Genomic DNA, 22,430 nt, shown 5'->3' with positions numbered 1-22,430 from the left:
TATGAGATTCAATGGATAACTTATCTTCTTCAAGATCTTTATGTGCCCTATACTCAACCTGCTGTTCTATATTGTGACAACAATTCTGCCATCCATATTGCTTCTAATTAGATCTTTCATGAAATAACAAAGCATATCAAAATTGACTGCCATATTATATAGGAAAACTCTACATTGGTCTCCTCAAATTGCTTCAAATTTCATCTTTCATGTAAGTTGTTGACATCTTTACCAAAACTTTTAGCTCAGACTCAATAGATATCTATTTCCAACTTGAGGGGATTGATAAACTATATGTGTTTCAGTTTTTTTTAAGCTACTTTTATTTTGGGCTTCTTAGTATTAACCCATTTCTTTTAGTCTTGTTTTTTTTTTCTCTTTTTTTTCTCTGTTTTTGTTTAGTATATATCAGACATTCTATTGTATTCCTAGAAGCGTGAATAATACATATGTTGTTCTTTCTCTCCTTGTTTTCTCTCTTCTCTTCCTTTTCTGATTTTATCCTTTTCGTAGGTGCTATCTTCATCTTCTTTATTTGAGTCACAATGAATTTTCTTGGTTTGCTGTGGCCACCTTCGTATTAATATGTCTTAAATAATATAATATTAGTGTTTATTATTATTTTTATCTCCCTTACTTAAAATTTATAATTTAAACAAAAAGTCCAATAAAGGTGAAAATTGATGGAATCAAAATAAATCTTGTGAACTCTTCTTTAAGTAAAGTAAAGCTTATCACGCAAAAGACAAGTTAGGCTGGGTCAATTTGTTAATTAAGTCAAGACTTTTTTAAAAAAAAACCTGTTTAATTGAAAACATCTAAGCTGCTGATCTTTTATTTTAAAAAGTTTAATAAATTAGCTAATTAAATAAATACAAACAATATAAATGTTGTGAAATTAAAGGAGAAATTCATTAGTACAAGAAACATCCACCACATACATTAATTCAATTGTTACTCTCTCAATACAGTAAATAATTGCTCACAATGTAATCAACATTTTTAAGTCTTTAACAACATAACATCTTGTTTCACAAAAACGTCTAATACCAAATTTTCCCATAACATGTAACACGTGTTTCACACTTATACTCCCTAGAAACACTGTACAGTGGTATAGTGCATCTAATAAACAATAAACAATGTAAAAAGAAAAAAATTTAAACACTGCATAAAAAAGATAAGAAACAAGACTATTATCATACTATTAAGAACAGAAAGAAATAAATAGCAAAGTGGAAATATGCATAAAGCACACACACACATATACATGTTGATGAAAGAAGGCCTTTCCTTCCATGATCTTATATTTCCCTTTGGAAACACATTGATCTTATTCCTAAAAACTACAATGATAAATATTATCACATTCCACTATTATGTTACGTAACACCAGGTGCACATGCAACCATTTCATCATCTTGGGAGCATATCTGTCATAATATCTGTACCACTAAAGTGGGTTGAAGCTGCTTCATGTGGATTTTCAGTTTTTCTGTACTTGATTGCCTGAGATGATGTCTCATTCAAAGAACCACCCCTTTTTCCAGTGCTGTGCCATCTGTATATTCCAGGCTCAGTCAATGCCTTCTCATTAAGATGAACTTCCTTGGAAAGCATTTTCAATACTTGTTTCATGCTTGGTCTATGCTGAGCAGCTGATTGGGTGCAAAATAGAGCCACCACAAGGAACTGATACACCTCACTCTCATCATACTCACTTAGTTCTGAATCAACAAGGTCTAGAAGCCTATTTTCTTCCTTCAGCTTCCAAGCCTGCATGCATGAATGGTGATGAATTAGGAGAAATGAATATATTTCTGCTATTTTTTTATGATCAACAATAATAAAAAAGGTAACATCAATAGACTAAGAAAGACACTGGAGGAAGTTGTTAAGAGAGATCTCATGATAACTAATTTATCTGAAAATCTGATCTTTAAGAGTGCTGAATGGTGTTGCACCATCCATATAACCAACCTCATTAAGTGGGAACTTTTGTTGTTGTTTCATTGTGTTGTGCATTTTGATTTTTTTGGCTAGGCAATGTTTAATATCACACAATGTAATATTTTCTTATCTTTTATTAATTAGATTCTCACATATACCAGCAAAATAATTTAATCAACTCTGTTCAATTGATTATAGGGAGGATTGAGCATCTATACATGCATTAAATCACATTTTGGAAGAGGCTCTATTATACATGAGAAGCCACAAATTTCAACTTCACAATGATAGTCCTATTAGGCTAGGAAAACAAGATGTGATAGTAATGTTGAATAAACTTTAAATGTTAGTTTGTGGGTTTTAAAATTAGAAGTTACTAGAATATTATAGAATGAGGGTTTGGATAGGTGAAAGGTCAAAAGTTGTAAGTGGGTTTTTAATTATGTTGTTAGTGGAATTTTAAGGTCATAATGTAGATCTTTCTAGAAGAGCTTCCTAAAGCCTATAAAAAGGATGCTCTCTCATTTGTAAGATGCACCACAGAAAGAAATACAATAGAGAGAATTACAAGAAGAGTGTTTCTTTTAGAGAGAATTTAAGTGTGAGTGAGTGATTGCTTGTTTTACAATTTTGGTATCAAGAGCCAATGGCGAATGTGACGGGTCAAATACCGCTACCACGGTTAACGAAGGCGACCAAATATGACAATTGGAGCATTCAAATGAAAGCTCTTCTCGGTTCTCAGGATTCATGGAAGGTGGTCGAAGAAGGTTTTGAAGAACCAACAAATACCACGGGTTATACGGCGGCTCAAACCAAGGCGTTGAAAGAGACGCGATCGAAAGATAAGGCAGCTTTGTACATGTTGTATAGAGCTGTTGATGAGGCAATTTTTGAGAAGATTGCTGGTGCGTCCACTTCAAAGGAAGCATGGGACATATTGGAGAAGGTGTTCAAAGGAGCTGACCGAGTTAAGCAAGTGCGTCTACAAACTCTGCGTGGCGAGTTGGAGAACATGAAGATGATGGAGTCAGAAAGTGTATCTAACTACATCACGCGTGTACAGGCTGTGGTGAATCAACTCAACCGAAACGGTGAAACTCTGACCGATGCACGAGTTGTGGAGAAAATTTTGAGAACATTAACAGACAATTTTGAGAGTATTGTGTGCGCGATAGAAGAGTCAAAGGACCTTGCGACGCTCACAGTCGACGAGCTCGCCGGTTCTCTCGAGGCACACGAGCAACGAAAGAAGAAGAAGAAGAAGGAAACACTCGAGCAAACACTTCAAACCAAGGCGTCAATCAAAGACGAAAAGGTACTCTATCATCAAAATTCTCAATATAGAGGGCGTGGTCGTGGAAGTCGTGGAAACGGTCGTGGTGGAAAAGGCAGCAACCATGAAGGGTACTATAAGGAGAAGGAACAGTCGAGCCAACCAAATTGGCGTGGAAGAGGACGTGGTAGAGGAAGAGGCGGCCGATCGAATTATTCCAACATCGAGTGCTACAAATGTCACAAATATGGTCACTATGCGAAGGATTGTAACTCTGACAAATGTTACAATTGTGGTAAAGTGGGGCATTTTGCAAAAGATTGTCGTGCTGATATAAAGATAGAAGAAACAACCAACCTAGCCTTGGAAGTCGAAACAAATGAAGGTGTTCTCTTGATGGCTCAAGATGAAGTCAACATTAACAATGACACTTTGTGGTACCTCGACTCAGAAGCAAGCAACCATATGTGCGGTCACGAGTACCTATTCAAAGATATGCAAAAGATTGAAGATGGTCATGTTTCATTTGGAGATGCATCAAAGGTGGAGGTCAAAGGCCGAGGTACAGTTTGCTACTTACAAAATGATGGCTTAATTGGGTCACTCCAAGATGTTTATTACGTACCAGACCTCAAGATCAATATTTTGAGTATGGGACAACTCACGGAGAAAGGTTACTCGATATTTTTGAAAGATCGGCTACTACACTTGAAGGACAAGAAAGGGCGTTTGGTTGCTCGAATCGAGATGGCAAGAAATCGGATGTACAAGCTGAATTTGAGAAGCATACGAGAAAAATGTTTGCAAGTCAACATAGAAGATAAGGCATCATTGTGGCATCTCCGTTTTGGTCACCTACATCATGGTGGCCTAAAAGAGTTAGCGAAGAAGAATATGGTGCACGGGCTACCCAACATGGACTACGAGGGAAAATTTTGTGAAGAATGTGTGCTCAGCAAGCATGTGAGAACCTCGTTTCCAAAGAAGGCTCAATATTGGGCTAAGCAGCCTCTCGAATTGATTCATACCGACATATGTGGACCAATTACTCCAGAGTCCTTCAGCGGTAAAAGGTATTTCATTACCTTCATTGATGATTTCTCACGGAAAACTTGGGTTTACTTTCTGAAAGAAAAATCCGAGGCATTTGAGATGTTCAAAAAGTTCAAGGTGATGGTGGAGAGGACAACTGATAAACAGATCAAAGTTGTACGATCTGATAGAGGTGGCGAGTATACTTCAACGGCTTTCATGGAGTATTGCGAGGAGCAAGGCATAAGGCGATTTCTAACTGCACCATACACTCCTCAACAAAATGGTGTGGCCGAGAGGAAGAATCGGACCATTCTCGACATGGTTTGATCAATGCTTAAGAGCAAAAAGATGCCAAAGGAATTTTGGGCGGAAGCTGTGCAATGCGCCATCTATGTGCAAAATCGATGTCCACATGTGAAGTTAGATGATCAAACACCACAAGAGGCATGGAGCGAACAAAAGCCAACAGTTTCTCATCTCAAAGTGTTTGGTAGTGTGGCTTATGCACACGTACCAGATCAACGAAGAATGAAGCTCGAAGACAAAAGCAAAAGGTATGTTTTTATTGGGTATGATGAGAAGACAAAAGGGTACAAGCTACTTGATCCAATAAGCAAGAAGGTGACGGTGAGTCGTGATGTGCAAATAAATGAAGCAAGCGAGTGGGATTGGAACAATTCTTCAGAGGTTATGATTGAAGTTGGAGAATCATCACCAACAAGTATAAATTCCGAAACAACCGATGATGAAGATGAACCACGACAACCTAAAATTCGAAGTTTGCATGATTTGTATGATTCGACAAATGAGGTACACCTAGTATGTCTTTTGGCAGATGCTGAAAATATCAGCTTTGAAGAGGCGGTGCGAGACAAGAAGTGGCAAACTGCCATGGATGAGGAGATTAAAACGATTGACCGCAACAACACATGGGAGCTAACAGAATTGCCAGAGGGAAGTCAGTCCATTGGTGTGAAGTGGATATTCAAGAAAAAGATGAATGCTCAAGGCGAGATAGAGAGGTACAAGGCGCGACTCGTTGCGAAGGGATACAAACAAAAGGAGGGAATTGACTACGATGAGGTGTTTGCTCCCGTTGTAAGAATGGAGACAATTCGATTGCTCATTTCCCAAGCGGCTCAATTTAAATGGCCGATATTTCAAATGGATGTCAAGTCGGCATTCTTGAATGGTGTGCTTGAAGAAGAAGTCTACATCGAACAACCACCTGGGTACATGAAAATCGGAGAGGAGAAGAAGGTGCTAAAATTGAAGAAGGCACTTTACGGGTTGAAGCAAGCACCGCGGGCATGCAATACTCGTATCGATACATACTTCAAGGAGAACGGGTTCAAGCAATGTCCTTACGAGCATGCTCTTTACGCAAAGAACAATGGAGGTAACATGATATTTGTTGCTCTTTATGTTGATGATCTCATTTTTATGGGTAACAATAATGAGATGATAGAAGAGTTTAAGGGCACAATGAGACGGGAATTTGAGATGACAGATTTGGGATTGATGAAGTTTTTCCTTGGCTTGGAGGTTAGACAAAAAGAGACGGGTATTTTTGTATCACAGGAGACATATGCAAAAGAGATTTTGAAGAAGTACAAGATGGAAAATTGCAACCCAGTATCAATACCAATGGAACCAGGTGCAAAACTCTCAAAGTTCGATGGAGGAGAACGTGTCGATGCAAGTAGATACCGGAGTTTGGTAGGAAGCCTTCGTTATCTCACATGCACGAGGCCGGATCTTTCATTAAGTGTCGGCATAATAAGTCGATTCATGGAGGAACCAGTTTACTCACATTGGAAGGCGTTGAAGCGAGTCCTACGGTACATCCAAGGTACTGTATCACTTGGATTGTTCTACTCAAAAGCAGAAGATTACAAGTTGGTGGGTTACTCTGACAGTGATTGGTGTGGAGACATAGATGATCGAAAAAGTACATCGGGATATGTATTCTTTATGGGCAACACAGCATTTTCTTGGCTTTCAAAGAAGCAACCGATCATGACGCTATCAACGTGTGAAGCTGAATATGTGGCAGCATCTTGGTGTGTATGTCATGCGATATGGCTGAGAAACTTGTTGAGTAAGATGGAGCTAAAGCAACTAGATGCAACTGTGATTCAAGTTGACAACAAATCAGCAATTGAGTTGGCAAAGAACCCAGTGAACCATGAAAGAAGCAAACACATTGACGTTCGTTTTCACTTTATTCATGATCATGTGAAGAAAGGAAGTGTGGAATTGGTGCATGTGGCAAGTCAAGATCAAGTTGCTGATATCTTCACAAAACCGCTACCGAAAGTCTTTTTCGACAAATACAAGAAGATGATTGGCATGATGGATAGTAGAAACATTTAAGTTTATGGGGGAGTTTTGTTGAATAAACTTTAAATGTTAGTTTGTGGGTTTTAAAATTAGAAGTTACTAGAATATTATAGAATGAGGGTTTGGATAGGTGAAAGGTCAAAAGTTGTAAGTGGGTTTTTAATTATGTTGTTAGTGGGATTTTAAGGTCATAATGTAGATCTTTCTAGAAGAGCTTCCTAAAGCCTATAAAAAGGATGCTCTCTCATTTGTAAGATGTACCACAGAAAGAAATACAATAGAGAAAATTACAAGAAGAGTGTTTCTTTTAGAGAGAATTTAAGTGTGAGTGAGTGATTGCTTGTTTTACAAGTAAAGCTACTACATCCAACTTCTGATGATTTAGTGTTAGTTCAAGAATCCTCACTTTACCTACCCATGCTAAGCAATGATAAAATAAAATGCCCTTAATGACTACGATAATAACTATACTTGATCTGTGCCAAAAACTTCTTAATACAGGATTTGGAGAATTAATATCAAATTTAGCAACATGATCCAGAATGCATTATGTCAACTTATGAAATGATTTGAAGGTTCCTTAAGAAGTTCAACTTATAAAGAGTGGAAGATTCTCATGTATAAATTAAATGATTTTGGAAAGCAAGCCATCAATGAGCTGCTGAGGAACCCTAAAATAAACACTCAGAATTACTGAACAAGTTTATGCTTGAAATGAATCTGATATAAGATAGCTAACAAGATGATAGTCATGGGAAATCTATCAGAAAAAAATCCTGACAAAAAATATCTATCTATAATGTTCCAGAACCTTCTAGAAGTTTGTTACCCCAAAATCTGTGCTTCAAGGTTTCATATAAGGGTTGGATGGCTGGTCTATTGGAAATGATTCAGGACATCCTCCATCTTTCTAGAGGACAAAATCTTCAATTGAAAAAATGTTCTGTTACCAGGGAGACAGCCTCAAAGCCACTGATCTCAAATATTTTTAAATATCCAATAAGAGAAAAAATAGAGAAGAACAAATAGCACCCAGAACTATGTGCTGCTCTGCCCATTCAAAATCCTCTAGTATGCTTCTTGTGAGAAAACACCTTAGAGTGTAAGGCCTTTATTTCACTCGTGTTGTAAAGCCTAGGGGCATAGTTATCAAAATGCTACAGCACATATTAAGATGGCAACTGTAATATGCATACAAATGCTCATTTTTTTAAAAAAAAAGTACCCAATTAGTGACATATTTGTAATAAACAAATAAAATGTCATAGGTTTTACAAAAAAAATACAAGTAAATAACAATAAAAAAGTCAATGAAATAAACAAAAATCAAAAGACTAATCATATTTCAAATACATAACATAATACAAGCATTCAGTAAAAAGTGAGGTTGGGTGAAGCAATGAGGAAAGAATAAAGGAAGTAGAGAGTTTAGAGTTCACACTAGACAAATGAAATGGGAAATGGGTGTTACTAGAAATAACGTTGGAGATGGGTGGGTGTTAGTCAAACAGTATGGATATCAAACAAGGAAAACTGCATACAACTAAGAGTTTTGTAAATTAATGGGTAGGGAAGTTTCAACCTTGTCCCTAAAAATCCCCTAAAACAATGTTGTTGTGAGGGAAAAAATAGGTTTTCCATAAAGCCTCCTTCTAGCTCCAGTTCACAAACTGTGTAGGCTGCTCCACACTGCTATGCTCGTTACTGATAACTATGCTGTTAGGCTGAAATTTCTAACTTCTGTTCTAAATTGTAGGTTAGTAAGTAACCATTGTGCTGAGTGTGTGAACTGGTATACTGTAACTAGGCAGAATAGGCCAAAACTCAAACAATACTTGCTGCTGAGTAGTGAGTAGTGAGTAGTGAGAATCTCACCTCTTGTTGGGGACTGGATGTAAGTTCCAACCTGGCCAAACCAGTATAAAACCAGCTGCACAAGCTCCTTCTCTTTCTATCTTCTTTATTTTAATTGATATTGCTAAGCCTCTGATTTTCTGGGTTTATCAATTACCTGTCTGCTAAAAGTTTTATCAGCATTCTTTGTCAAGTTTCAGTTTTAAGTTTGTTATACAAGATAACGTTTTGTAGGGCTTAATTAAACCCCCTTCTCAAGCATCTACTAGTATTTATGACTTTATTTATCTTTATGTGCTCCTATATATCTTGAAATTGAAGAAGATAAGAGAAGATCCTGGCATGCATTGTATCAAATCAATATTAATCATACTCGAGAATAAACAAAATATACCCATTCCACCAAAACCAAACAGTCCTCTTCAAATGCAGCTTTGCTACTACTTTTCCCACTTATTATTTCAAGCATGAGAATCCCAAAACTATAAACGTCTGCCTTCTTTGTAAGTTGCCCCAGAAGTGCATATTCCGGTGCAAGATATCCCCTGCAACAGAAAAAGGTAAACTGGGTTTAATATTATGGCCAAGTCTCTTATAAAGAATTATCACAATGTAACTATAAAATGAGTGAGATAAGGATAAAATATCTTACGTTTCCATATTACAAAGATGCTAATTTAGCCCAACAAACATAAGAAATTACAGACAGTTACTTTTGGTTTTTCTTTTGCACAGAACAGCTTACTTTTTAGTTTAAGCCTCCCTTCACTGTCCATTCTATTTGCTATCCTACTTTGTGTCAAACATAACATCTCAGCACATATTACTATTGTTCAATAAATTATAGAAATCACATGAGTTTTTCTGTAAAACTTGATAGAACACCAACTGATTGATAAACTAGTCGAATGTAAATCTGAGCACAAAAATCACACTCAGTATAGAAACACAATTGCTGTCCCAGACAAAAGTCTACTACAGAGAATATTCTATGATCACAAAATGAAAATAGTATATTACACTTATTTTTACACTACACCCTACTACCCACATGTTCAATAGTGAAACTGCTCCTAACTTTCTACCCAAAACGTCCAACAAGATAGATATTATTAAACATTATGATAATACACAATCCCTAATAACTCTTCTACTATCAACTATCAGTTCCCATAGTTAATCTCGGTTCAATAGTATTAATATTGTCTACAAATATTCATGAGAAACTATAGAAGTTAAGAATACTGATAATTTTTTCCTTCAAAAATATGTGTCTTGAGATTAACAGTGGTGTTCAGTGAGTACAGAAAGGCTGAAACTTATACAAGCAATTATCAATAGGAAAAATTCTGGCACCAGTTAGATAAATGGAAATATTAATAGATATACTTGTGCTTACACAGTTCCTGCAACTCGAGTACTAACATGGGTGACATTGTCAGGAAAAAGTTTTGCAAGACCAAAATCCCCAATTTTCGGATTAAAGTTCCCATCCAACAATATGTTACTGGCCTTGATGTCCCTGTGAACAATGTTTGGTTGAGTCTCTTCGTGAAGAAAACAAAGACCAGAAGCTGTGCCACGACAAATAGCAGCCCTCTTTGGCCAATCCAGAGAAACATATTTACTTTTTGAACCTGTAAAAATGTTCTCCTTGCGTTAGCATAAATCAATTCATAAATAACCCCTCGATTAGTTTATTTAAGCAGTATTAACAACTATCAAACCCCTAATTATCCATAACCAAACCAAAACAGGGAAGTCACTAAAAATTTTCAAACTAATCAAACTTGTATAAGAATCATATCCAAATATATAGTACTAGTATTTACCAAGCAAAGAGCTTGCAAGGCTATTGTTCTCCATAAACTCATAAACAAGTACTCGATGGCTATCCTCAATACAGCAGCCAATCAGTTCCACAAGATTTGGATGTCGTATATTTGATATTATATCAATTTCTGTCATAAATTCATAAGTTCCTTGTTTAGACTCAACAGAAAGAGACTTGATAGCAACCTGAGTACCATCCCTTAAAACTCCCTGCAAATATTAATGACAACCAGCAGACAAGCATTAGAACAAACAACCAGCAGACAAGCATTAGAACAAACAAAAAAGAAGGAAAATAAAAACTGATAGTCATGACTCTCACCTTGTGGACAACTCCATAACCTCCTCCACCAATTTTGCTTGATGGATGAAAATCTTTTGTTGCTGATCTCAATGAATTAAAGCTAAACTTTTTAGTTGCAACCACTGTTGGATCACAAACATAAACTTAAATAAATCACAGGATTCAAATTTTTCAAAAAGACAGTACAAAGAAATCAAGAATGCAGATTTGGGAAAATATGTCCAAGTCAATTAAGTTAGGACTTGGGGATACTAAAGTGGTTTAAGAGAGATAAATGATAATTCTTCTGGTGTTTGACCTTCAATTAATAATTTTCAGAAATAGATAGATCCTGGTGTGTTATAAACATAGAATCTATCTACAAATTGTGACCATGTTTGCCATTTTGACTCTGCATGGGAGTGAGAACTAAAAAGAAAATAACTATCAATAATTATACCACAAAATGACATCCTAAAACTTAGTTTTTTTTTTAATTTAACACTATTAACAAGCGAAATAATAATAATAATAATAATAATAATAATAATAATAATAATAATAATAATAATTCAAAACATCATTAACCAGGATCAAGCCTTTTCTTTCTTGGGGGAATTAAATAAAATTATCCAATCAGTACATCAAAATCAATTTTGAAAGCATAAGGTAATTAATAGCAACATCCATCCAATCTTCCACTAGCCATAATTCACTCAAGAACCTGCAACAATTTTATATGATGTTGTCTCCAGGTTCTCAATTGTGGAATATGACAGACAAAAAAGAAAAATCATTCCACAAAAATGCAGTTTCTGTATTAAGAAATCATCCCTTCATTCCTACCAATAAATGGGCAATTGCAACCTTCGTAAGAACACATATGTAGCCCTTTCAGCAGGAAACATATAGAAAGGTGCAAGAGAGAGAAGGATGAACCAGCAGGTATGAATAATGACAATTACAAAGACAACAACCTATTCAATTTGCACAAACAATTGACCCATGCTGCAATTCAAAGCTATACTAGTTTTTAGTACCTTGTTCATGTGGCTGGTTTGCAGGATCATCCCTCCTTCCAAAACAATTCAAAGCATCAAACCAATTACAAAACATGACTATGCCCCGGCTCCAGTCTCCTAAGCTCCCATTAAACCTTCCAACAACATTTGTCCTTCAAATTTATCTCACACATCAACCACCACCAAGGATGAAAACAAGACACTCAAGCCAACTACCTTGGAAAACATAGAAGCAAGTTGGAAACTTGAATACACTGCAGGGGGGGAAGCCTTCACAGCATGGTTTGACTCACTGTTAGACCCAGAATTTTTCAACTGATGGAGGCGTAAAGAGGTTGAAAATGTAAGGTTTTTAGTCTCACACAGAGAAAGGTGACCAAAGCGTTGATAGTTTATTAGAGGTAGGAGTATTGCAGGGTTGGAAGGAACGTGTGAATCCATAAATGCTTAGTAAATAGAAAATGAATGAAGGGTCAAGGAAGCTATCAACGGAGAGAAGGGACAACAAAGATCTAAAGAAGTAGGGGTTAAACTGTGAAAGAGACATGTTACTGTCCTTTTTTTTTTCTTGCTTTCCTATTATTTTTATTTTGTTCCTAAACAATAATGGATTTAATACACGACCGGGGAGAGTGATGTTGTGAATAGACCAAGATTAGATGTTGTGAATAGACCAAGATTATGAGTAACACTCTTTTGTATCCAGATTAGTATTGGATAGATCTGCTATAATCAAATGTGTTTGTTTCCAGTAATTTAAGTAGATTGGCAAACACGGAAAGTCAAAAACTGGTTCATCACTATTGCATGAAGAAAAGCTAAGAAAGTCACATAGGTGGATGAGTTACTTTAGGTATCCTTCATTTTTGTGGACCAAACTAATAAAAACATGTGGTGATAATTCATTATGGAAATCCATTAAAAAAAACACACACAATGATTATATATATATATTTTCTAAATAATTAATTATATAATATATAAACTATTATATGTTATCTTTCAACCTCAAGTTTCATTGAACACTTTCGAGTTCTAAACTTAATTACAATTTTGTCTTTAAAGTATCTTTCACCTTAACTCTTAAGCAATGTGAAATTAAACTATTGAACGTATCATCACAAAATGTTTGATCTCAAGTCTATTGAGATATCATCACTATCAATCACTACATAAGAGGTATTGTCTGTTTTAAAGTTCGGAACTCCGTCACAGTTTTACCCTTAATAGACGTTTCGAAAAATTAAGGAAAGTATTACATAAGTTAACATAAAATATTATATAATATAATATAAAAATAAAATAATATTAAATAAATATTAAATATTAAATAAATTTACATAATAAAAGTATTTAATAATATTATTAATAAAAAAATATTATTAATAATAAAAATATAATTATAATATAATAAAAGTAGATATAATTTTTTATAAGAAAAAGTAAATGTATATAATAATATTTAAAATTTAACTTTAATTTCCTAATCCTAACTCTAATCCTAACCCTAATCTTAACCTATAACTCTAAATCTATCTTTAACCTAACTCTAATCCTAATTCTAACTCTAATCTTAACTTTAATTATGATCTTAATTTTAATTCTAATCATAATCCTAACTCTAATCCTTATTCTTCCTTTAACCCCAACCGTAACCCTGACTCATGCCATAATCATAACTCTAACTACTATCTTATTCCTAACCGCAACCCCAACCTTAGTCCTAAATTTAAATTTGAAATTAAACAAATTATTTTATTCATAATTATTATTATCTTTATAATCATACAATTTTTTCATTAAAACAATACAATTTCAATCACACTCGTTACATCATTCACAAATTTTTATAAACTTTTTATTCACTTTCTTTTCTATTCATCTTAATTCAAGTAACTTAACTTTTTTCACATTTTTCCTTTAAATAATCTCAAATTTATTTTCTAATTCAAATAAAGGATAAGTCAGAATTCAGGAAAAAAAAAGAAAAAAAAGAAAATGAGATAGAGAGAAAACATAGAACTCTGTTTCTATACTTCTTTCAGATCAGACCAGGGGTGTTTGGTTCTCCATTGCACTCATCTTAAAGAGGAAATTATGAAAGTAATTCTTTTACAATAAATCAAACAAATGTTAAATTCTATTCCAACTGAAAATCAAAGTTACGTTTAAAACTTTTGTGAATAATGGCATGCGTGGATTAATTTTTCTTAAAAGGATTTATCTTTTAAATTTCTAGTAAAATAAAATAATTATTACTTTAAAACTAAAAAGGGTGAAAATTCCCAAAAGAAATACAACTTTTTAAATGGAAATGCCAAAATGAAACCTAAGGTGGTCCTTTATTCTCAGTAACATTATAATTAGCAAGAAGAACATCGTAGCATTATTCCACTATGAGAAACACACCATGCTAATTAGTTTAGTTAAAAACCACAAGAGTATCAAAACACATAGGAAAAAACAAAAAAGAAGAAAATTGATCTCATATTATTGACATGACAAATTATACTATAAAATTGATATACAATAGAGTTTTTATGACTAAATAGAAATGCACAGAAAAAAAAAAAATAACAAAACTTAATACCTCTATTAGGGAGAAAAATACTTTTAATTCCGATGTCAGGTGATGATGTATTTTTTTGACATGAAACAGATTGAGTGTATCTTTGTCAACTTATTTTTGAATGTAATACAAGTCAATCTCAAAATATTTGTTTTTTTTTTCATGATAAGTAGAGTTAGTAGCCATATGAATAACAATTTTGTTATCACAATAAACAACAACATAAGATGTTGTAATATTGAATTCACCTAACAAATTTCTTAACCAAACTATTTCACCAGAAATATAAGTCAACGACCTATATTTTGCCTTAGTTAAAGATTTGCTAACAATGTGTCTTTTTCCCTTTGACACAATATACTTGTTTGAGATTTTGAGAATTCCAAACCAAAAAAAGAATTTTAATCTCCTAGATCCTTCAATTTCAAGTTATCTTGCAACATGATTTTGGTATTGATAATTTCACGGGGTTAGGACTAATGATGATGATGTCATCAACATAGACAAAAACAACTACAAAGGTGCAGTTAATTCCTTTGGTGAATAAAGTATATTCACTTTTTGACTGTTTGAAGCCATAAGAAATAAGAGTAGTACTGAATTTCTTTGAACAAGCTTCTAGAGGCTTGCTTTAGGCCATAAACTGACTTGTTTAATTTGTAGACAAAATGTGTCGTTGATGTTGTTGTAAAGTGATTATTGTATCCTTGAAGAATATGCATAAAAATATCTTCTTCAAAGATCACCATTGAGGAAGACATTGTTGATATCCAGTTGAGCCAAACATGAATGATGTGATACAATCAGGGAGAGAAGAAATCCCAAGTTAGTTATCTTTGCAATAGGGGGAAGTGTTTCCTAAAAATCAAACCCATATTATTGTTTGAAGCCACGTGCCACCGGCCTTGATTTATGTTTGACAACAATGCCATAAGTCTGAGCTTGAAAATCCACTTGCAGCTAATAGGCTTTTTACTAGTAGGTAGATAGATGGATGATAGACCAAGTGTTATTCATCTCCATGGCAGCAAGTTCATCTTCTATGTCACGTTTTCAATTAGGGAATTTAATGACTTCTTTATATGTTTGTTGTTCATAATGGATAGATATTTGACATATATAATGAGTGTATGACGTGGAAAGCTTGGAGTAATTAACATAGTCTTATATTGGGTAAAGAGTGTTGGGACAAGTAGTGATAATCAGTGAGATATTATGGAGAATTGGTGATAGTACTGGACCTGTGAATATGTATGGGTTAAGTTGTTGTGACTCAGTTATAAGAGGCAATTGGTGATTTAAAGTAGTTGTTGGAGTAGGATTATTAAAGACAACAACAAGAGGAGTGAGGACACTGTGACAAGATTGTCGAAAACATCATAAATATTAATTGGTGAGCTATTAGTGTTGAAAGGAAAAATGCTTTCATAAAACTTAAAATCCTTAAATATGAAATTTTGATGAATGACAAGATCAAACAACTTGTATCTTTTGTACCCAATAGGATATCCAATGAAAATGGCGGTAGTGGCTCTTGGACTAAATTTGGGCCGGCTAGGTAGAAGAGTACAAGGATAACATAAAGTTCAAAACAATCCTGAAATCAAAGTAGTTAAGAATTTTTTTATATAGGATTTCATATGGAGATTTATTATTTAAAATAGGACTAGGAGTTTTGTTCATAAGAAAAACAATAGTTTCAATGCATTATCCCTTTTATCTCTTCTACTTTGCTTTTATTATTGTCTGAACTAATCTAAGAGGGAGATTCAATATAAAAATGAGTTCAAAAATTCCTTTAAACAAGTGATTTTGTTAAATGAATGGCTACATCTGACATATTTCATTAGATGTAATTTTTATTAAGAAAGTCATCGTGACATATCTTCTATTTTATAACATTATTGTCTGAATTATCCTCATCAGATGATATCTATGACAAAATTTAAAAATATATTAAAATACAATTAAACCATTTTCTTGTGTTTTTCCTATTTTCTACAATCTTCTTAAGATATATTAAATATATAGATAGTCTTTTATTTTGATATAGAACTCTTATTATTGTACAACACTTATATATGTTTGTAATATACTATAAATAGTTATAAAGATATAAAATGTTGATAAATATGGACTCACACATGCACCTACACACACATGTATATACAAGGTTATGTTATGATTAATGTTCTTCATAAGAAAATCCTATTACAGGAAAAAGATGTACTGCCAATTTCTAATTAAATAACAATTACTTATGTAATAGTCTGGGTGTTACATTACATATCTTCATTGTACTCAATTTCATAGTCTTCTTTTTTTCTGATCATCTTTCTTAGAGTTGTGTGCTTATTTTGATGCTTATTGGGTTGATGACCTTATTCATCATAAGTCTACTAAAGTTTTTTCATTTTTCTATGAGACTTTCTTATCTCTTGTATGAGTAAGAAACAATATATTGTTTCTCGTTCTCTACTGAAGTTTAATATCGTGTCATGAATCTAGCTACCATTAATGTAGTTTGGTTGCATTGGCTTCTTTTTGACATGGATGTTTCTCTTTTTGGATTAACCCCTATATGATTGTGTCAACAAGAGTGTTACTCAAATAACTCAAAACTCTTTCATAAGCACACAAAACATATTGAATTAATTGTCATTTCAATCCTATTATCTCCAATATGGAACATGTCTTTCATTTCTTCAAATATACATACTGTTTATTTATTTACAAAACCTCATTCTTTAAGCGTTGTTATTTTTTAACTAACAAACTCTCAATGTTTATTGCTAATGCATCATGAGTTTGGGAAATGTTAAACAATATTATATATATATATAGTCATACATTTCATCTTAGGACTTCGTATTAAGATTAATATCTAAAATTCTTTTCTTCTTTCTTTTCATTTGTCTTTGTTCTTTCTTTAGTTACTATCACAATGTTTTTTTGAAAGAACATTTAAGAGAATATACAATAACAAAAAATAGTGAGTAGGTACAAACACAAACAATATAATATCTATCTCCACCCCCTTTTACAAATGGATAAAAAATAATTTATACTATCATAAAAAATAATTTATACTATCATCCTTAATATATAAAAATATTCACAAGACAAGAATTTATTTATTATCTTTACTACAAATTTATTTGATCAATAGTTTGGGATCACTTTGAAAACTTAGAATTGTCAAATTGCATTAACCCGATAAAATTGGTTGGCTTAAAATTTCCAGAACATGATTTCTGGAACAAAATTTCCATGATAAGATTTTCAGAATAAGATATCTAAAATAGACTTTCCCAATCATCTTAAATGTATTTCGTAACAAGTTTTTCAAAATAAGTTTTCCTGGATCAAGCTTTTCATAACAAACTTTCTAGAACATATGAAATATATTTTGGAACATTATATCTAGAACAAGCTTTCCATAACATATGTACCTTCTAAAACAAATTCTCCACCAAACTCAACGTTTTACATTCTCTCTTTTCTTTTTCTTCCTCTCAAAGAGTATAAGGAGAATATTTTAGTCTTTTGTTTTTAGTATGGATGTTCATGTATCGTTGAGATGGAGGAAGAATAAACCAATTGGTTTGGTAGTTCGAAGAATCAGACTAGAATTTGGTTTAATTCAAGTGACTAAAATTCAATAATAATGGTAACAAAATAAAAATCCACTAAAAGATGCCAAATAAAAAAAACATAAAAGGTAAAACTATATTACAAGAATTTAAACTATATTTGAACCTAAAAATCTAAAGGAATATCTCGTTTTCTACTTTCTTTCTTTTTTTCCTTCTTAAACCAAACAGAGCAAGTGTACTAGAGTTGGTGAGTAAAAATTGAACGAGATTGTCAATCGGTAGTTCAAGGTTCGGTACAAACAATCCTCGTGACACGAACATGCTTAAGTGCTTTCCTACGATAAAGCTCATAAAATCTCTCCATGCACACTTGTACTGTTTTAGAACTCTAGTAGGCAAAGAGACAATGTCTACTATACTACAAACTTTCTTCACTAGCACATCTATTTGGAAACATGGTATCACATGAATATCTGTGTTGTTTGTCGTTCCACATACAAATAAAGTGGCTAGAACAGTAATGATCATGCCTAACCATCATGGACTCATCATTCACTTCCAAAATCATTTTCTTCAATCTCACTTCCATAAGACATGGAGTTGTTATTTACACTTGGTTCAGAGCTGGTAGTGCTGCTTGTGGCAAGTGGGGAATCAGAAACACTCATTGTCCTGCTCTTTGAGGAACTACCTGATCTCACACTATACATAGAGGAAGCTGGAATGCTTGTTACAAGAGGGCGCAGATTGCCCTGGATGCTTCTTCTTATGTCCTGTGGAAGAGAAACCAAGCACACACTTGTAACTTGCCTAATTTGAAACACAAGTGAATTATTCCAAGTTTATGTAACATCAGTGTATACATTATTTATTGCACAGTTCGAATTCAGATACACTTTAAGTGCTGTTTAAAACTGTTATCTAATTCAGATACTCAGCAATCTTTGTCTTTGTCAACATTTTATTGCAAGTTGTATTGTACTTGCAATATATCTCAAATGTATTTATATATTCACTCTGTTACTTAATATCGTGCATGAATAAATTTTCCTTAAAAAATCCAAACTTTTCATCGGTCTTAGAAGGACGAGTATATAATTATACAATCAAAGTGTAAGTTTATTGATTATCATTTCCTATTTTATACTAAACATGGGTATATGGACATGCCAAATGCTATTGACATGTAAAGAACAGAAATAAGTATTGAAGTTACCGGCTTTTACTTCAAGGCATATATACATCAAGGTTAAGCATCAGTAAGCATTAATATCTTTCTCATGATATTGTATTCATCAATTAAAACTTCATAAGCTAATTAACTTCAGATCAAACATTGAATAAATGGAAGGCATACCATATGTCTCATTGCCATATCCAAAGACTTCTTTGAAAGAGTAGTTCCAAATCCAGAGGTACCAGAAGAAGATTTTCCGTAAGCATTGTCACGAGAAGAATGATGGTCATCATGTTTTGGGGGAGCCAGCTTCCTCATGTTCACTACTCTCTCAACCATCTTTGTCCCAATCACAACTGGGCTTTCATCATTAGCATCAGTGAAACGAGCTCTGCTCAAAACTTGCATAGAGGTGTGATTATTGTGGACCAACCCTGTTGATGTTCTTCCTTTGGAAGGGGTACTTGCCTGCCTCCTAGATTTTCCATTGCTACTGGGCTCAACAGAAGATGATCTAGAATTTGGCGCTGCAGGCCTAGTCCTAGTGGCTGAAGCTGGTCTATCTATCAATGATGTCTTCAAATTTGGAGGAGCATCATGTGAGAAACCAGGCATTTGTGAGGGTTCCCAGGGTCTAGATCTCACCGATGGAGAGCTGCCACGTGATTGCACCACATTCTTAGCAACTGCAGGGCCAGGGCGTGCCTTTGATGCTGATGAAGGCCTAGTAGGAGCAGATACTCCAAATGCCTTTGATGGAGTTGATGATCTAAGAGTTGGTGTTGCTGATCTTTGAGATGTCTTAGGGGGTGCCAAGGAAGGCCTTGTATTAGTAGGTGTTGAGGACCTGGAAGTGGATCTTGAAGGAGTGGAAGATCTCACTGGTGGAACTGATGACTTTGCAGATGTTAAGGTAGCCCTGGAGATAGGTGTAGAGGGCCTAGAGGATTTGGCTGTTGAAGGTAATGTTGGCCTTCCAGAGGGGGTTGAAGATCTTGAAGTGGCTGAGGTTGGAGCTCCAGATGATGAAGGTCTCCTACCAGATGTGAAAGAACCTATTCCTGGCATTGATGCGTGATGCTTAGAAACTATATTGCTTCTTGAAGCAGGTTCTGCTTGGATATTAGACACCTGCGATACAGGATACAACATAAGAAGAAAGTGGCAAGTATTTTATCAATTAAATTTAAACCTACCACAAAAGAAGAATATATTACTAGCAACTGAAAGCAAGATGCTAGCAACATAGTCTCTAAAACAGTATTTTGAACAATGCTTTATTATTAGTTCAAATTTATAAGAAATCACAAAAAATGATGAGTCTTACTTCTTATTTAATGAATTTTACATATGATTTTGTAACTTTAAATAAATTTTAACTAATAACAGAAAGAATTGTGAAACAAAGTCTATGCTATGTGTATGTGTATGTGCATCCAACCAATTGATAAGGTTTAACAACATCTAAAAATCATATACAATGGTGCTTACCCTGGGTTTCAAAGCTGTTGGACGAGCATTACGAGTCTCCTGTTCACTCTTCACTGATATTTGTGACTCTTTCTCTAAAGTAGGAAAAAGAGGTGCATCTGGTGGCGCAAGAAGCCTGATAACAGAAAAGTTCTAGTCAATACAATGTAATTCTGATGGACCAAAATGGTAATGTAATAAGATGCAGAAACTAGGAATGAGGTAAAATACAAACAGTATGACTGTTGCTAATATATGTGTTATGCAACTTGGTTCTTTTCGGTATGTAGGTAATTGCTATAGAATAGCAAACCAGAAAAGTCCAATAAACGAAAGGATGAATACACTCTGCAAAAAATATTGACTTCATTTCTGATTCCTCCACTAAAGGTTTGCATTTGAAATCATAAAAGATTTAGATTAAGGTGCTCATGGATTTTCTTTCTGTGAACGTGGCATCAGTGTCACGAGAGTAGACGTGCAAAGTATAATTTGATGCTAATGATTTTTTTCTTAGGAGAAACATTCAGCACATATTCAAGCATGTACTAAAATTGGAAATTACAAAACTCCATTAATTGCAAGGAGAGTGTGATCAACAGATAAAATATCTAAGAAACAAGTTAATTAAAAATTATTTATCCTGGATCGTTGATTAGAGGTGTAACCAGAACTTGTCATTGACAAAATTGAAGAGGATAAAAAACTTTTCAGCTTCGAATGGGGACAGCCGAAAAACTCAACCATGCACTTTAATCATTCTAAAAAATTCGCGAATCATGGAGTTTCACTTTTACTATTATGACTGCTTACATCTAGACTTGAAGAATTTCTCTGCATCCGATTATACACAAAATCAAATGCTCAAGAAAACCTTAGTTCAATTAATGAGAATATTCAAGATCTATAAACTCACAAGTCCAAATCAAGCACCCCACCAGCAATCAAAAGTTGAAGTCGAAAATTACCATTCATAGTCAGACTTGTCATTCTCTGAATTCAAGAACTCTTCAACCCCATTCTTCCTTGGTGGCACCGAAGACACGATCTTAGAATTCATGGAGCCCCCATGATTGGATTCTGCAGTCAAATAACATGACACAGAAAGGCATCGTCAATGGATTATAGAACATAACAAGTGCGACAAAAAACGTGATACGAGAAAAACATACCCAGGTTGGACAAATCAAGTTCTTCAGAGTTTTGAAGGAGAAGAAGGCTGTTTTTCTCATTCTCTTTCTCTCTCCTCCTCATCTCGAGGAACAAAGAGAGCTCTTCATCTCTCTCCTTCATCACCATCACCTCAGCTTCTCTTCTCTCTAGATGCAAAAAAAAATCACACTTAGATCATCCCTTCAAGCCAAAAACCAAGTGCAAATCACCAAAGCCTCAGACTTTTAATGATTGAAAGCCTAAAAATTGAGATGATGAAATATGATCCAAAAGGGTGTGGTAAAAAGGCACTCAACAATTATTAATTACCGTTACGCAAGGAAATAAAAAATGGGTCAGCACAGAAAATTTCTCCAATAAGCTGAAGCTAAGAACTGAGCTAGTGTTGTTGAATGAAGAGTTGAGTCACGTGGAGAAGGAGGATTGAGTGGTGTTTGTTTGCGTTGGAAGAAGAAGAACCTATTTTTATTCAAAACGTTTGATTTGGTGATTGATGAAGTGCCTTGACAAGGTTGGACGTTGCAGTTGCAGTTGCAGTTGCTGTGCAACTTTGTCTGGTTGGCATTCAGATGTTTGAAAACGGAAGACAAGTAATACTAAAAACAAAAGATTTGAATTCAATTTCTGTAAGGTTTATTTATTTGTTTCGCTGACACAATTAATGCCTTTTATTAAAACATTTTGCTTTAATTCTATTTTTGCTTTATTACTAAAGTTTGTCCACTGGTTTTGAGGCTAATGACAATGCTGCCACTCCAGAAAATTTGTTTGAAATGGTAGAAAATTAAACGCAAAATGCTTCATCTCCAATTCATAAATTAAAAATTTATTTTTTATTTTTATGTTTTT

At 34.1% G+C, this 22,430-nt stretch overlaps 2 protein-coding genes across 6 annotated transcripts; both read right to left on the bottom strand.

Annotated features, from left to right (window-relative positions):
- Positions 1 to 1,145: 1,145 nt before the first annotated feature.
- On the bottom strand, positions 1,146 to 12,296 carry LOC137823380 (Protein kinase superfamily protein). 5 transcript variants are annotated; one of them, XR_016514721.1, is made up of 6 exons: positions 11,615 to 12,296; positions 10,614 to 10,717; positions 10,291 to 10,501; positions 9,858 to 10,095; positions 8,480 to 9,003; positions 1,146 to 1,776 (listed from the first exon to the last, which is right to left on the bottom strand). XR_016514721.1 is itself a non-coding variant. In XM_068628485.2 (6 exons), exons 1-6 carry the CDS (start codon positions 11,688 to 11,690, stop codon positions 1,417 to 1,419), a joined length of 1,140 nt encoding a protein of 379 aa, XP_068484586.2. In that variant the 5' UTR covers positions 11,691 to 12,148; the 3' UTR covers positions 1,146 to 1,416. The 5 variants fall into 5 exon arrangements, 1 of the variants encoding a protein (XP_068484586.2); XR_016514723.1 differs by having other exon boundaries at positions 7,416 to 9,003; positions 11,615 to 12,169; XR_016514722.1 differs by having other exon boundaries at positions 7,434 to 9,003; positions 11,615 to 12,169.
- A 5,709-nt stretch (positions 12,297 to 18,005) lies between these two features.
- LOC137823381 (uncharacterized) lies at positions 18,006 to 22,229 on the bottom strand. Its single transcript, XM_068628487.2, has 6 exons — positions 21,891 to 22,229; positions 21,581 to 21,727; positions 21,377 to 21,488; positions 20,430 to 20,544; positions 19,119 to 20,069; positions 18,006 to 18,534 (listed from the first exon to the last, which is right to left on the bottom strand). The coding sequence occupies exons 2-6, from the start codon at positions 21,705 to 21,707 to the stop codon at positions 18,310 to 18,312; spliced, it is 1,530 nt and encodes a 509-aa protein (XP_068484588.1). The 5' UTR covers positions 21,708 to 21,727; positions 21,891 to 22,229; the 3' UTR covers positions 18,006 to 18,309.
- Positions 22,230 to 22,430: the final 201 nt, after the last annotated feature.

This window comes from Phaseolus vulgaris, chromosome 8, assembly GCF_051622355.1.
Source record: "Phaseolus vulgaris cultivar YP4 chromosome 8, ASM5162235v1, whole genome shotgun sequence".
Classification (NCBI taxonomy): Eukaryota; Viridiplantae; Streptophyta; class Magnoliopsida; order Fabales; family Fabaceae; genus Phaseolus; species Phaseolus vulgaris.
Note: the sequence above shows the minus strand (reverse complement) of the source record. Positions and strands in the feature narration are given on the sequence as shown.